At 40.3% G+C, this 14,508-nt stretch overlaps 2 protein-coding genes and 1 non-coding gene across 3 annotated transcripts in view; all 3 read left to right on the forward strand.

Annotated features, from left to right (window-relative positions):
* LOC128374290 (tetranectin-like) overlaps positions 1 to 14,508 on the forward strand; it is a 171,901-nt gene that overhangs the window by 31,262 nt on the left and 126,131 nt on the right. The gene's annotated exons all lie outside the window — the stretch shown is intronic.
* Positions 3,310 to 8,264, forward strand: nrm (nurim). The gene is made up of 4 exons (XM_053334571.1): positions 3,310 to 3,466; positions 5,203 to 5,396; positions 6,114 to 6,290; positions 7,943 to 8,264. Exons 1-4 carry the CDS (start codon positions 3,310 to 3,312, stop codon positions 8,258 to 8,260), a joined length of 846 nt encoding a protein of 281 aa, XP_053190546.1. The 3' UTR covers positions 8,261 to 8,264.
* trnak-cuu (transfer RNA lysine (anticodon CUU)) lies at positions 3,681 to 3,753 on the forward strand. Its single transcript has one exon. It is a non-coding gene; the product is annotated as a tRNA-Lys (tRNA).

Genomic DNA, 14,508 nt, shown 5'->3' on the forward strand with positions numbered 1-14,508 from the left:
CTGTTAGAATATAAAGAAGTCTTACTCACCCAAAGCTGCCACCGCTGAACCGCTTAATGGTAATAAAGTCATCCTCCTCTGGTTTTCTTGGTGGAGGGCAACACACTGAGCGGGTCTAAATCAAACACACAAAAGAGACAAAATCTCTGTTATAAATGACTAAATGCAATAAAGCATGCACTATAAACAAAAGGATGAATGTGTTTCTTAAAATCAGTTTGGAAAAAAGAAACATGGTTGAAATTGAAACACCTACTTCATGAAGGACTTTCTCCAATTTGTTCTGGAGGTCGATGAAGAACTGAGGACAGATCAGTTCTTTCTGAATGGTGGTCTCGCAGTCCATAGACAGCTCCACCAGCTGCCTCTGAATGAATTTCAATGCGTATGACGCTTGGAGCAGGCCGCTATCGCTGAACTCTGTAACTGTGTTCATTTTCACTGAGACTGGACAAGGATGGAAGAAAGAATTCAAAATCAGGATCATTATTTCTGTTTTAAGCACCAGCAAAAAATGAAAGTCTGTAAAAGTTACATGAGACAATTTGATGCAAGCATGAAACCTTAAAAAGTCTGAAAATGTTTGAAGTTTAGGTTTTGATATTGAAGGTCTAAAAATGTCTTAAAGTGTCTGAAATTGTAGGAGTTAAGGTATTAAATTTGATTTGAGCGTAATTATATTTGTTCAGTTATTCACGTTATTTATCATTAATATCATTATTTTCTGATTATTTTACATAAAAAAAGAAAGAAAGAAATACTTACTACTAATAGCTGCTGCTGAGGTCTAAGAATAGTTTTTCAACTCACTAAAGTTTGTCTTTTTAGCTTTGAACTCACTGCTACTGAAGACAAACCTGTCTGTCTTCTGTGGGTTCAATAACTGGAATGAAGAAGCTGAAATCTGCTTACTAAATGTTCCAAGATTCTATGATGTCATACATCGTACTGTGATGTCATAAAGTTAATTTACCAGCTCATTTGCATATTTTAGAACACTCACACTTACACACATACACACACACACACACACACACACACACACACACACACACACACACACACACACACACACACACACACACACACACACAGAGTTACATTAATTTTCTGCAGACTTACTCTAACCATAATCACTTCTTACCTAAACTTAACCTTTACATTAACTTGAACTATTGACCCAAAAATCAGCATTCTACCACTTGGAGACACGACTTTTGTCCCCAAATGCACAAGTTGACCCCAATCAACTGGTCCAACCTTTCAATAAACGCATCACACCACTGTATATGTAATATTAACTTTTTTCTTCAACCTGTATATTTCTCCATAAACTCTATTTATAAGTGTAATGACCCTGTTTACACACACAGCTGTGAGATCATGAGATCATGACTCTAAAATCATGTTTTAGAGACATATTTAAATAGAACTCTGTAACACAATATCAATAAATACAAACTAACTCCATAAACATAATAGATTTAAATCCACAAACATATTGTCTGAGTGTACTGCTGTCAGAGACAGAACAATGATCTGTGCTGCTGTGTGAGCATCTCCCGTCTCTCCCTCATACGCTGCACATACATGCGCACTTTGAGCACTCAAATTCAAATAAGTAGAGTCTGCCAGTCGCCAAAACCTGACAGGAGTGAAAATAGATATACTCAGGTTCTTCGCAACCAAAACAACAACAATTCCAGCTTTGGATTCAAATTCCAGCACCATCATTGTTGCCACCGAAGCTGCATCTGCGTAATTGTGCAGCATTTGGAGTAGCCTACTCCATTCAGAGCTCACAGTTGTGAAATCTCTGTCATATAGTATTTGTGTGAGCTGTATTTATTTATTTATTGTATAAGAGAAAATGTGTAATTCCGATAGAGTATTGTTTTGCCTATATTGACACATACAACATGTCATTTGTAGTTGTAGATTGTGCGGACTGAGATTGTAAAACAGAAGGAAAGACCTGGATAAACTTGCAGGGCTGTATCATCTTTACAAACACGCCTTGGAGTCTATCCAATGATAGATAAATGCTTTGCAAAGACTGACTCGGAGAAATTAACCCTTTTGGTGTTCAGATACATAACCTTGTTGTTGGGTGTGTGGTTTTGGCTACAGACAGGTTTAATAATAGGCTGATGCAGTTATTTGCTTGTTGACTAAATTACATTGCAACTTTTAATTAATTACGCTACATATACAGTAAGTGGTGTGCACAAGGCCCCCCCCCCCCCCCATTGTCCCTATTGTTGAAAGTCCCGCGCTAAAGTGCCCTCTTCAGTGGCGAGAATGCACTGAATGTGACCTTTTTTTTATTTCGCCCCTGTCCTTCAAGAAGTCTGTGCACGCCACTGTAATCCAAACAGATCCAAATATTGTATATTTGGATCTGTTTGGTGGCAGTTTGATGGCCTGCATGAGCTGATGAATTAGGAATTAGAAATGTCAGATTATATATAAAATTACACTACAAATTTTTCTGTTTTAAACTAATCTCTTACAGCAGTGGTCACCAACCCTGCCCCTGGGGAGCTACACACCTACATGTTTTAGGTATCGCCTCACTCTAACACACCTGATTCTAATAATTAACTCTTTATCAAGCAGCTGAAGTTTGTCAAGGGTTTGATAAACAGTTAATTATTAGAATCAGGTGTGTTAGAGTGGGTCGATACCTAAAACATGCAGGGCAGTAGCTCTCCAAGAGCAGGGTTGTTGACCACTGTCCTACAGCATATTGCCCACGTCATTTGGATTTATTAGGAACAGAGGGAAAACTTCCCCCTAGTGGTCTACCAACACCACTTCCAGCAGCAACTAATTTTTCCCATCAAAGTACTATCCAAGCCCACAACTGCTGCAAATTCAGGCACTCAGCAGAAATATGGTAGGCTACATGTCGAGTATGGCTGCTGACATCTGTAATAATAATCCCAAAAAAACTGTATAATACTTTTAAAGGAGCCATTCTCCAGTGTAGCTTTACTCTTTTTGTACATAAATTACATTTTACTAACAATAAATCTGCTGTTGTAGGACTTTTACCTGTTTTATTGAATATTTCTACATTAAGGTTTTATGATATTTCCTTAAGTAAAGCAATTAAGTCAATGTTTCTATTATTGCACCTCAAAATAAAAATAAAGATCAGTTGTACAACACAAAATGTCTATATTTCCATGCTGGTTGATGCCGCACAGCAGCGACACCGTGTGTTAATAAATCGGTACTGCATCTTGTCCTCCCGGAAGAAACAACTCGTGGAAGTTGCCAAAAGAAGATAAAACACTGATTGAAATGGCGTCAGTGGCGGCAACGTTACGTGTGTGTTTTTTCTGCACCGTGTCTCTGCTGAACTTTGCGTTTGTCTTCATATCCGGCGCAGATTTTATTCGGTTCATATCATTTCGAGCCATTTACCACAACATCACCGGGGAGACGAAGCTGTGTCAAGGTAAGCTTCCGTGAGACTGCGGCTGGCGGGCCTCCAAGAGAAGTTAGCAGAGTTTAGTCGAGTAATTGTTTCATAGCACAAATTAAATCTTTATAGCTAATGAGCAAGAAAAAATAAAATAACACATATACCCTAACTAGTATGCAAATATTTGAGCCATAGTACATCCACGTGTGTCGCTTGATATATCAGTGAGAGGCCGAGAAGTGGCAGTGCCCGGCTAGCTCAGTCGGTAGAGCATGAGACTCTTAATCTCAGGGTCGTGGGTTCGAGCCCCACGTTGGGCGCTACAACTTTTTCTTTCATGAAAGGCTGCCTTTTTAAAACGACTTTATATAGATTGTTATATGGATCTTTGTGGCGTTAGAGCTTTGAGTTTAAATTGTAAAATGTTGTGATTGCAGAGGGGAAAAAACACTATGCAGATATATTTGAATTCAGCACAATGACACCTACATTTATTGTGTATTGGCTTGTGCTACAGTAAAAGGGCTCCATAATGTGTCAATCAGGGTGCTGATTTTGTATCATGTTTTGCATGGGCATGTTTAATGCATGAGTGGTTGTGAACAGTAGCCTTCTTTAGGCTGCATCACTGTCTCTGTCTGTCTATCTCTTCATCATCCACTGCTGTCCAAATCTACAACAGTGTTAGTAATTGGTCCAGTTACTCTAAAAAATGTAGACCCCCCCAACCAAGTCCCCACTTACTGTCAACCAGATCAGTAACCTGGCCTCCACTTGTCCTATAGCCTTTGTAGCTCTGTAAGCACTGCCCTTCTTTCCTCTTCTTTCCTGCATGAAGTCTGTCTCTTATTCCTGACACTGATTATAATGGCCAGTTTTTGATAAAATGTGAACAACTACTATTAATCTACTTTTAACTACAAATTGTACCTGTGTGTTCTCTATGCCTTCATGGATAGCTGTGTTTTATAAGGTCATGATGTTGAATTTACAATGTTAAGGATGCAGTATGTTTAAAAAAAGATGCATATTGAAATAAACGTCTTCTAGTTAGATGTATTTAAACTTTGTGTCTGATTGCACCGCTGCATTGCCTGCTCAGTCTTATATTACATTTATTATGCCTCTTAATTGTTCATTGTTTTATGGTAGCTGTGTGCAGCACTTTTTGCACTGGTGCACCACTGCATTGTCTTGTCAGATGTATTGTTTTGACTCTATATTGTCATGTTTGACTGCTGCACTTATACCCAAGACAAATTTCCCTCAGGACATTAAAGTTGACACATGCACACACTTGGACACTCATAGACACACACATGTGGACACGCACTCTTTTATGTGGTCATATTGTTTTCTGTAGTATTTTGAAACATTTTTAGGTGGGTGCTTTAAATATGTCCATTCAGGTTTCCTGCCTCTGCACTGAATATTATTGTTATTATCTTGTCCAAAATCACCAATAATGTTTTTAGTTTGTTTATTCTGTTCATATATTCCCTAATTTGTAAGGTAGGCTCAATAAGCTTGGGCATCTTTTCACTTACATTGATTTATTATTGAGTGTTTAAGCACATTTTTATATTTCAGATTTCAGGTTTTATTTATTTGAGACTGAAATAAAGACAATAAATGAATCAATAAATGGTTCCTGCTTTTTGGTGTAGTTTTATGTAAGTTTACATAACTAAAATAAATTCATGACAATATAAATATAACTGGTGATGAGAATTTTAAGTGACTTTTCCCTGTTTATTCACACCACTCAGACTCCATACCGTGGTCGGTGGCCCTGCAGGACCGCTCTGTCCTGAAGTCTCTGCTTGTGGATGTTGGGCTGCTCGCTCTCTTCACCGCACAACACAGTCTGCTCGCCTGGTCGCCCGTCAAACAGGCCTGCCAGTCAGTGCTGGGGGCCCTGAACAGGACGGCGTACTGCTTCAGCACTGCACTCGCTCTCCAGGTACAAAAACACACACACTTAAAGTCTGGAAATATGATTTTATTACATGAATTTACTGTGAGTCATAGTGTGATAGATAACTTTGTGATTCATGGTTGTGATGCTTGTTAAACAGTTTGATGTGTTAATACAGTTTCATTCTCTTAAAGGAATAGTTTTTGGAGAATATACTTTATATATTTGCTCTACTCTCATCTTTGTCTGTTAAGTAAATATGAAGCCATATAAAGAATGCTTATCTTTGCATCAAGACTGAAAACCAGCACCAAAGGCTCATAAATGAACATGTTACATCTTGTTTGTTTAATGCAGCCAAAAAACCAAGTGTAAAAACGACACTTAGCCATTTTTACAAGGGGTTATTTCCAGACTACTTTTATGGCGCTGAGGAGTTGCCTGGCAACCAGAAGAAACATTATAGTCCCCCATAAAAACAGCAAATAGATGTCTTTACACTTAAGATTGGTTCAGATTAAACCAATGACATATGATGTGTTAATTTGTGAGTTTTAGAGGTGCTGGCAGGCGAATTTTGCAACAGACAGACCTAGGCTAGTTGTTTCCATTCTTTATGCTAAGCTAAGCTAACTAGCTGCTGGCTGTATAGTCTCATATGAAAGTGCTTATCTAACTCTGAAAACAAGAGTGTTACACAAAAGGTCAAACTATTAATTTATCCATCATCATATATCAATCTCTATATCATCCTGTATATAGATCTTGATGCGTTATTGGCAGCCGGTGATTGGCGCTCCCTGTCTGTGGTCGGTTCGTCATGCACCTTGGAGCATCTGGTTCCCTCTGCTCTGCTTCACACTGCACTTCCTCTGCTGGGCCATCATCTGCAGCATCCTCATGATCTTTGATTACCCAGAACTGCTGGGCATCAAGCAGGTAACCAGAGATCATACTTAACTCATTAAAAAATGATTTGAAAATGTCAGCAATAGGAAATATTTGGGGGCATTTTTGGCGTTTATTTGACAGTTAACAATTGAAAGGTGAAACAAAGGGAATGAAAGAGAGAGGGTGAATGATGTACTGTAAAGATCTCCAGTTATATTGAACCAGGGTCATTGTCGTTACAGTTTATGATGTGTTTCTTAACTGCTAAACCACTGTAGACCTTCTTATTTTTCTATTTTTAACATTAAAGAATAGGCAAACAACTCAAACCTTCTGCAGTATAATCTGTCCCCTCGGAGCACATTTGTTTAAAAATAAAAATGCGTCTTTTTCTCTCTGTTTCACCCTCTGCGCAAACTAAAACAGCATTTTTCTCACCCACAAACATACAGTAGCTTTTTCCAAAAATGGTCTCCAGAGTGCATAAATCTTAAAATGCCGTCTCGGTTTTTCAGTGTGTACGGAAAACACTGAACTTTTGCACAACGATGACGTAAGCAGCCCACTGAGGGTCAGCGAAGTTAAGAACGACTTCATATCACCTCTAAGCTTCTCCGTGGTCGTTCATTTTAAATATCTGTGTAGTGGTGGTACACACATGAACCTGTATTTAAGTAGATTTTTTAAATACTGATATTATGGCCACAGTGCAGCAGGTTGAGAATGACAGCTGGTTAACAGGAAGTATGTATGAGCTAGTTCTCTTGTCTGACAACAGAAACAGAAGAACTGTAAACGAGGTGATCACAGAGAGCAGGAAGGGACTGTGTCTGTAGCTGCAACGTGACTGTAACTTTCTCTGTGATGACTCATTTTAGATCTTATTACAGCCAATCACACATTAACGTGTTTCATGTTGTGATTCACAGTTTTGTGTCTCTATGGAAACAATATAGATGCAACACTACTTCGAATCCAAGGGAAACATAGATGGCTTAGAGTAGACTTACTGATAGTTACAACCTAAAATATCTGTCTTACAATCAGGCTTGTGCAGGTAAAAATGTTCCTTCATCAGAGTCACTAGCTTCATTATCAAAACCGTGTATCACAATCCAGTTTATAACCTAAACCTGCTAATATGTGATTCATTTCACTTTTCAGTTTCTTTTAGGTGTCATAACTGTGGTGCGTTCAGCCTGTTTCACCAAAAGTTAAAAAAAGATGTACTTTCACATGTAATTCTGACATTTCGCCCCGTGCAACTTGATAATTAGCAACTTCTGGTCACACATTGAGTTGTGATTAGACTCTCTGCCCCTCTCCTCTTCTTCAGGAAACACGTTTATTTAGTGTGGTCGGCTGTCAAATACTGAACTCCAGACAAATCTCTTTGGGCTCAGATGAGAGCCTCAAGAGGATCAACATTGGGGTTAATTCAACATCTAACTCAGCAGTTCACATCCACAACAAGTACTAATATCCTTATTGTGATTTGACGCCGAAAACAGCAACATGACCTTTTAAAAGAGATCAAATAGTGAGTAAGAGGGGCTGTGTAATCCATGATAGGGATATGGAAACCTCTAAAATGTTACGTAAATAGATTGACTCATTATTGGAGATGCTGCTTAACCTAATTCACTCTCCATCCCTCTCTCTCTCTCCCTCCCCCTCCCCTCTCTCCTTTTCTCTCCCAGGTGTATTATGAGTGTATTGGTTTGGGGGACCCCGTGTCGTTCAAGTCGCCCCGTGCCCAGCGCTTCCTGTCTCACCTCCGTCACCCGGTGTGTCTGGAGCTAGGCGTCGTGCTGTGGCTCCTGCCGGCTTTGTCTCTAGACAGGCTGCTGCTGGCTCTGACTCTGTCGACCTACCTGGCCCTGGCACACTCACTGGACAAACAGGATTTAGCCTACCTCTGCGTCCAGCTTAACCGTAAGATGCAGGACTTCGCCGAGCCACAGCGGGGCAGCGGCGACACCATCGACCAACACAAGAGCAACCACAAGGAGAAGTGAAATGTAACTTTTTCTTTACTGCTGTGACATGAAGCGGACTGCTGTTTAAATATTAACCAGAAACACTGTTCGACAACTGAGTGTTTGAATATGAACCGGAGAGAGCATCTGTGATCCTCCGTGAGCCTGATATCTGCCGTGCTGAATAAGAACCAACTGGTCATGTCTGCTTACGGAGCGTGACCACACTCGAACTGAACTATTTGCAACTTGACACTGTAATGCTTAGATATTCCTTTCACTGCATATGTGGTTTCAGAAAAGAAGAGTTTCATTACAAGAAAACGATTTTATTCCACTTCCTTTATGAAAAATGTCATGTCTGTTTTTTTTTTTTGTTTTTTTTAAATGGTGTCTGTTACTAAAGGAAGTCGCTGCAAGAGCTGTGATAACTGTTACAGGGTGTCTTTGAATTCAGTTTAGAGCTGCAACACTATAAGCCAATTGATCCTTTAGTTGATCAGCAGAAAATTAATCTTCAACTAATTTTGATCATTGTTAATCATTTTTGAGTGATTTGTTGTTAAAGTTGTTTGTTGTTCTCAGCTTCCTGTTTTTTTAAAAATGTGAATATTTTCTGTTTTTTTAGGGTCTATGATAGAAAACTTTAAGTCTTTTTGGGTTGTGGGACAAAACAATGATTTTTACAATTTTCTGACATTTTATCGATCAAACGACTAATCAAGAAAATATTTTACAGATAAATCGATAAATGATAATAATCGTTAGTCGCTACTCTATTTGAGTTTCCTCAAAAGAAAAAAGGTCTTAGACGGTATTAAAACGTCTTAAATGTAATCCTCAAATGTGACGTTTATAAACTAATATGAACTGACATACTAAACTTTTTATGAAATAATCAATCTATCCATTTTCTAAAACTTCTGGTCACATTAATTTAATAAATTGTATTAAATGATATATTGCAAGAAAGTACTGAAAAAAGATATAATGATGATAATAATGATAATAATAATAATAATGATAGATAATTGTAGACCACATCATCCTATCCATCATACTCTCATACTTTGGATGGTGTGATTTTGAAACGGGTATGAAATTATATTCTGTATTCTGTGTGCTACTAAAAATGTCTTAAACTGTCTTAGATTGAACTGGCAGAAGTGCTGTGTTAACATTAAGAGTGAATTTAACACTTGAACTAAGGTAACACCACATTTTTGAAAGAGTTGTTTTTTATAGGTTATATTCTATGTGCCATCTGTAGATACAGTACACTGTATTTTCTCTGCACACTGACTCTATATTTAATTCACCTTTAAATAAGAATGTCATACTGAGATTTCACTTTGGCGAAAGCACAAACATGCAGCTTAGTTTTTTTCACGGTTTGCAGCTATAATGAAAACAAGTCTTGTGGCATTTCTGAGATTTATGAATGTACTCCTCACTTGCTAAGGTTGTGGGCGCATTGACCGTGATGTAAAACTAACCGCAATCCACTTGAATCTGAACAAACTGCTTGGGTTTGGTATTTCAGACCTTTTCATCTTACTTGACAATCTAAGTAACTCGTGTCTTAAATTAACTGCTTATTAGCAGAGTGACCAGTATTTTTTCCTCAAACTTCAAAGTCCTGCTATCTTCTATACTGTTTATCTATTATAGGTTTTTATTAGTTTTTTCCATGTCTGCATTGTGGCCTCAATGTGATGACAGTAATAATTTTAAGGATTTTCAAAGACGATGTTAAATAAATGCAATAAGTTGTATACTGTTGGTGTCGTCTCATCTTTTTTTATCTGGTCTTTTGTTTATTTTAAAGGGAAGTTACACCAGTTTATAGAAGCTGCTTTTGGTTTATTTGCACTCTTTTATATGAAGTTTTCATTTGTTTACTGGTGTTTTGTTTTTATTAGCTGTTGAGTTAATAGTTATTTGCTCTCTTGGTCTGTATGCAGAAAAACATATACACTGAAAATGTGACAAAAATCTTACATTTGATTTGATATGCTCAGATGGAAACTAACAAACTAAAACATCAACAATTGGGTTTCTGAATTACAGGACTGCCAAACCATGGAGGTATATTGGAAAAATACAGAAAATAATTGCAGATCTTTCTCAATTACTCCATATTCTAGTTATTTAAAAGGGGAACTCCACCAGTTTACTCATCACGAGAAGTTCAGCCCAACCTGGGAAAACTGATGATGTCATCTCAAGCTAGAGACTCAAATTTCTGCAAAAACAACAAAAAGAAAAGTGAAATTTGGAAGAAGTGGGCGTTTACCAGGAATAGAGGGTCTGATGAAAGAAGCTGTGAGGTTGAATTATTAGAATTAGTCCCACACTTTATGGAAGTACAATACTGAAATGATGGAGTACCCCTTTAAATGTTAAGGATATATGAACTGTGCCTCTGAAATTGTGATATTTGGCTTTATTTCAGTTTCATGTTTAAACTGTAAAATACACTTTGTTTGCTGTGAAGATAATCACAGTCTTCTGCTTGGAAACAGTCAAAATTATTGTCCATGTATTGTCCAAGACTTTATTTATTCTGTTAAGATTATCAGCACATGTTGGTATTTTTTAGGATAACCTACAGGTTACAGGTAAATAAAATGAAGTCAAGTTGCTTTGATCTTGAATTATTGAAATAAGCTTCCAAATCCTGAGGATGTCCTGGCATGAAAAATGTAGTTATAGTCCTAATAAAGTAGTTTTTAACACGTGCCACAGTGCCATCCTTGTCTCAGGTAAACTCCTGCAGCTCTGCCCTGCTCACACCAACACCACCTCCCTCCAACTCCACATCTTTTCCAATAAGCCCTGCAGGACGGGAGGAAGAGACAAGGAGGAGGGGGGAGGGGGGGTTGGTGCCCGGGCAGACGGCAGTGTTCTCTAAACGCCTTTTCTTAGGTCCGACAATATGGTGTGTGGCACTAAACTCTCCTGACGGAATTTAATGTAATTATCGGATTACAGTCCTGCGGCTCGGAGGCTGAAAATATTTACTATAGCGGCGGTGGAGGTGTTTTCAAGCTCTGCTGCACTGTCAGGTCGTAGGGCGAGTTGACCGGGTCCTACGACGGTAATTTAAACCCTCTGTTTGAAAAAAAAGAGTATAGATTAGTCTGTTGGTCAGAGGTAGAGGAGATTTTCCATCGCAGAGTGGAGCGTATTGCGCACAGCCAAGACGCACAGTCGTTCCTGTGGAGATGTCACCTGTAAAGTCGAAGCGGAGACAGTAATTTCCATGCAAAAACTGGAATTTTGGTAAGTTTGGTTTGACATTTTCATCATTAATATTGCACTAAAACACAAAGTCATTGTCAATTACTTGTGTATTATGTGCTACACGTTAATTTTATACAATTTAGGATGCTGTTTTGTGTAAAAGATGAAAGTTTGACAGTGCAACAGGTAGGTCTGCAGGCTGCTATTAATAAAAGTTGTCCTGCTTTGTTTGTGCATTGATTTGAATTTGGTTATATGTTATTAAATGTTGCAAATACTTCTCTACTCTCAGATTACACTCAAACACAGTTTGTAGATTTGTAACAGAATTATGTGCCAATTTGGATGATGTGCATCTCTATTAAACACGGCTGTGAGAGAGATGTGATTTTATTTAAAGATTTTCCATTTCTTTTCTTTTTTTCTTTTTCCAGATCCATCCCAGACACTCAAAAGAGGAACACTGACCGTCTTGTCCAAAAAATTTGCAGCTCGTCTGTTATGTCTGTCTCCTCTCTGCCGGAATGGAAGCAACTCCTGCTGGAGAAAAAGAGGAGAGAGGAGGAGGAGCGAGAGAGGAGAGAAAAAGAGGAGGAGGAGAAGTTGGCCAGCATGCCCGCGTGGAAACGAGGGATCATCCAACGGAGGAAAGCCAAGCAGGAGTGTTTTGGTGACAGGGAGAAGGATGTCTGCCTCCTGCAGGTGGATGTCAGATCTCCGTCTGATGGTCTGAGTGACACGGACAGCTCTGTAACAGTCAATTTGGGAAGTGAACCGCCACTCAGTCCTGATACAGGACTATGGCTCGATGCGGACCCTAAACCAGTGAGTGAGGTGTCTGTGGAGACTATAGTCCCAGTCCATGAAAACCCATTTATTCGCACACAGAGTGTGTGGAAGGAGAGAGGGAATGAGGTGGATGTGAAAGAAAGAGAGAAAGACAGACTGAACCCCATGGGTCAGGATGGGGAGTCTGGAAGAGGGAGAAATATCGAGCTGAAAATAGAGAGGTATAGAGATTTGAGTGAGGGGCGGGAAAGAGACATGAGCAGGGACAGGAGTCAAGGAAGAGAAAGAGAGAATAACAGGGAGGCCTCGGAAAAAGATAAAGGCCCATGGAAAGAGTCAGTTAGAGACGCAGCCAAGGAGAGGGACTTCCTGAAAGTAAGAAAAGATGAGGAAGAAAAAGAAACAGAGTCAACTGGTTCATTTTCTCCCCTCCCCTGTCTCCGTACCATCCGGGCCGACAATATCATCATTATTGAACAGGAGAGGAAAGGGAGCGATGAGAGAAGGGGTAGATGGAGGGAGGCGGAGAGGGAGAGGCCTGAGGAAGACCAACAGGGGAAGAGAGGGATGAAGATGGACCTGAGGGAGATCCTGGCTGGAGGAGGGAGCGTCACAGAGATACGAGCTTCTGAGGTTCTGATCATACAGCCCCCGGCAAGCTCTGAAGAGAGGAATCCAGGAGGAGGAGGAGGGAGAGAGGAGGGAGAGATGAAGTGCACAGTGGATGGAAGGAGAGAGAGTGTGGGCAGGGAGCTCAGAACAAACATATCCTGGCAGAGAGACAAAGACAAAGAGACTGCCAAGGAGAAAGAGAGACCATGCGGCCAGGCGACGGTCATTAAAGACGACAGGAAGGACACCTTGGATGATAATGTGTTTGTTGAAAGAGGAGGGAGGGTCAGCCAGCTCCTGAGTAAATTTGGAGAGCATCCAAAGCCTCCATCTCGATCCAAAAGTTCAGACAACTTCCTCAGGCCTGGGAGGAGAAAATATTCAGGAGACCACAATGACCAACAGAATGAGGATAGGAGGGCAGGCGAGAGGAATATGCTGATGAAAGGTTTGCCGAAACGCTCATTTAGCTTCTCGGATCGAGTCGTCAGTACGAGGGAGAACGGTTTAGATGAAGATCAATATTACGAGAGGAAGATGCACGAGAGGATACATTCAGACAAGAGAGTGGCACCCTGGATGGATGTAGCAGGCTTAAGGAAGGAAACAACAGCAAAGATCAAAATGGGATGTGCACGCTTTTTAGATAAAGACAGGTTCGGAAAGCGAAGAGAAGGACAGCTAAAAAATGAAGATGCCGAGGCAGAAATGTGTATCCTACACAGGAACGAAGTTAAGAAAGTAGAGCTTGTCGACAAGAGGGCTGCAGAAAAGGCAGGAGATGCAGATGGAGATGAAGGGTTCACGGTGGCATCTGTTAAAAACACAGAGGGAATCTCGTTTGCTAGAAGAGTACCCATCAGGCAGGATGGGAAAACGAAAGCAGCTGACAGAGATTTAGACATGGGAGGACAAATTGAGCCACAAAGTTGTGACAAAAAGGTGTCCGATTTTCAAAGAGAAGAAGGATTTGACAACACAATTGCATCAGAAACTCAGAATTATGTCACTGGTGCATCAGCAGAGCCGCCCAGTTCGTGTCACACTGCTGAGGGTCAGTACAGACATGCATCGGCTTTCACAGAGTGCTCCAGCCTACTCTGCACAGTAGTAGAGAGAGGGGCCGAATGGAGGGGTACGGGGCCATCAGGACTTCACCAAGGTCACTCAGTTTTGTCCCAGCACACAGAGGATCTTATTACTAAAATAGAAAAAATAGGAGATACTACTGTCTATATCAACGAGAAAGGAGAAAGAACTTACAGGGCTGCTTATGAAATAACTCAAGAGAGCAAACATGAGGGGCAGGTGTACAGTGAAAACCTAGTTCATGACATCACCCCCAGGAGTCCAAAAAAGACTGCCTCGGTGGGGATCCCTGCTGGTCCGCTGGAGATCGAAATCCCCCGGACTGTGTTTTACATCGGAGAGGAAATGTCGGAGAGAAAAAGGGCCGCTGGTCAAAGCGAAGAGGGGCAGGACGTGGGAGGAGGGCAAGGGGTCGAGAGGAGGGATAGTTGGAGAATCGGAAAGCCCTTGAGCCGCATTGAGTCCCTGCGAGAGAAAATAAGACAAAGAGAGCTGGAGAGGCTTAGACAAAGAGAGTTACAGGATGGAGAGGGGAGTGAAGGCGCAGAGGC

This window comes from Scomber japonicus, chromosome 15 (genome assembly GCF_027409825.1).
Source record: "Scomber japonicus isolate fScoJap1 chromosome 15, fScoJap1.pri, whole genome shotgun sequence".
Taxonomy (NCBI): Eukaryota; Metazoa; Chordata; class Actinopteri; order Scombriformes; family Scombridae; genus Scomber; species Scomber japonicus.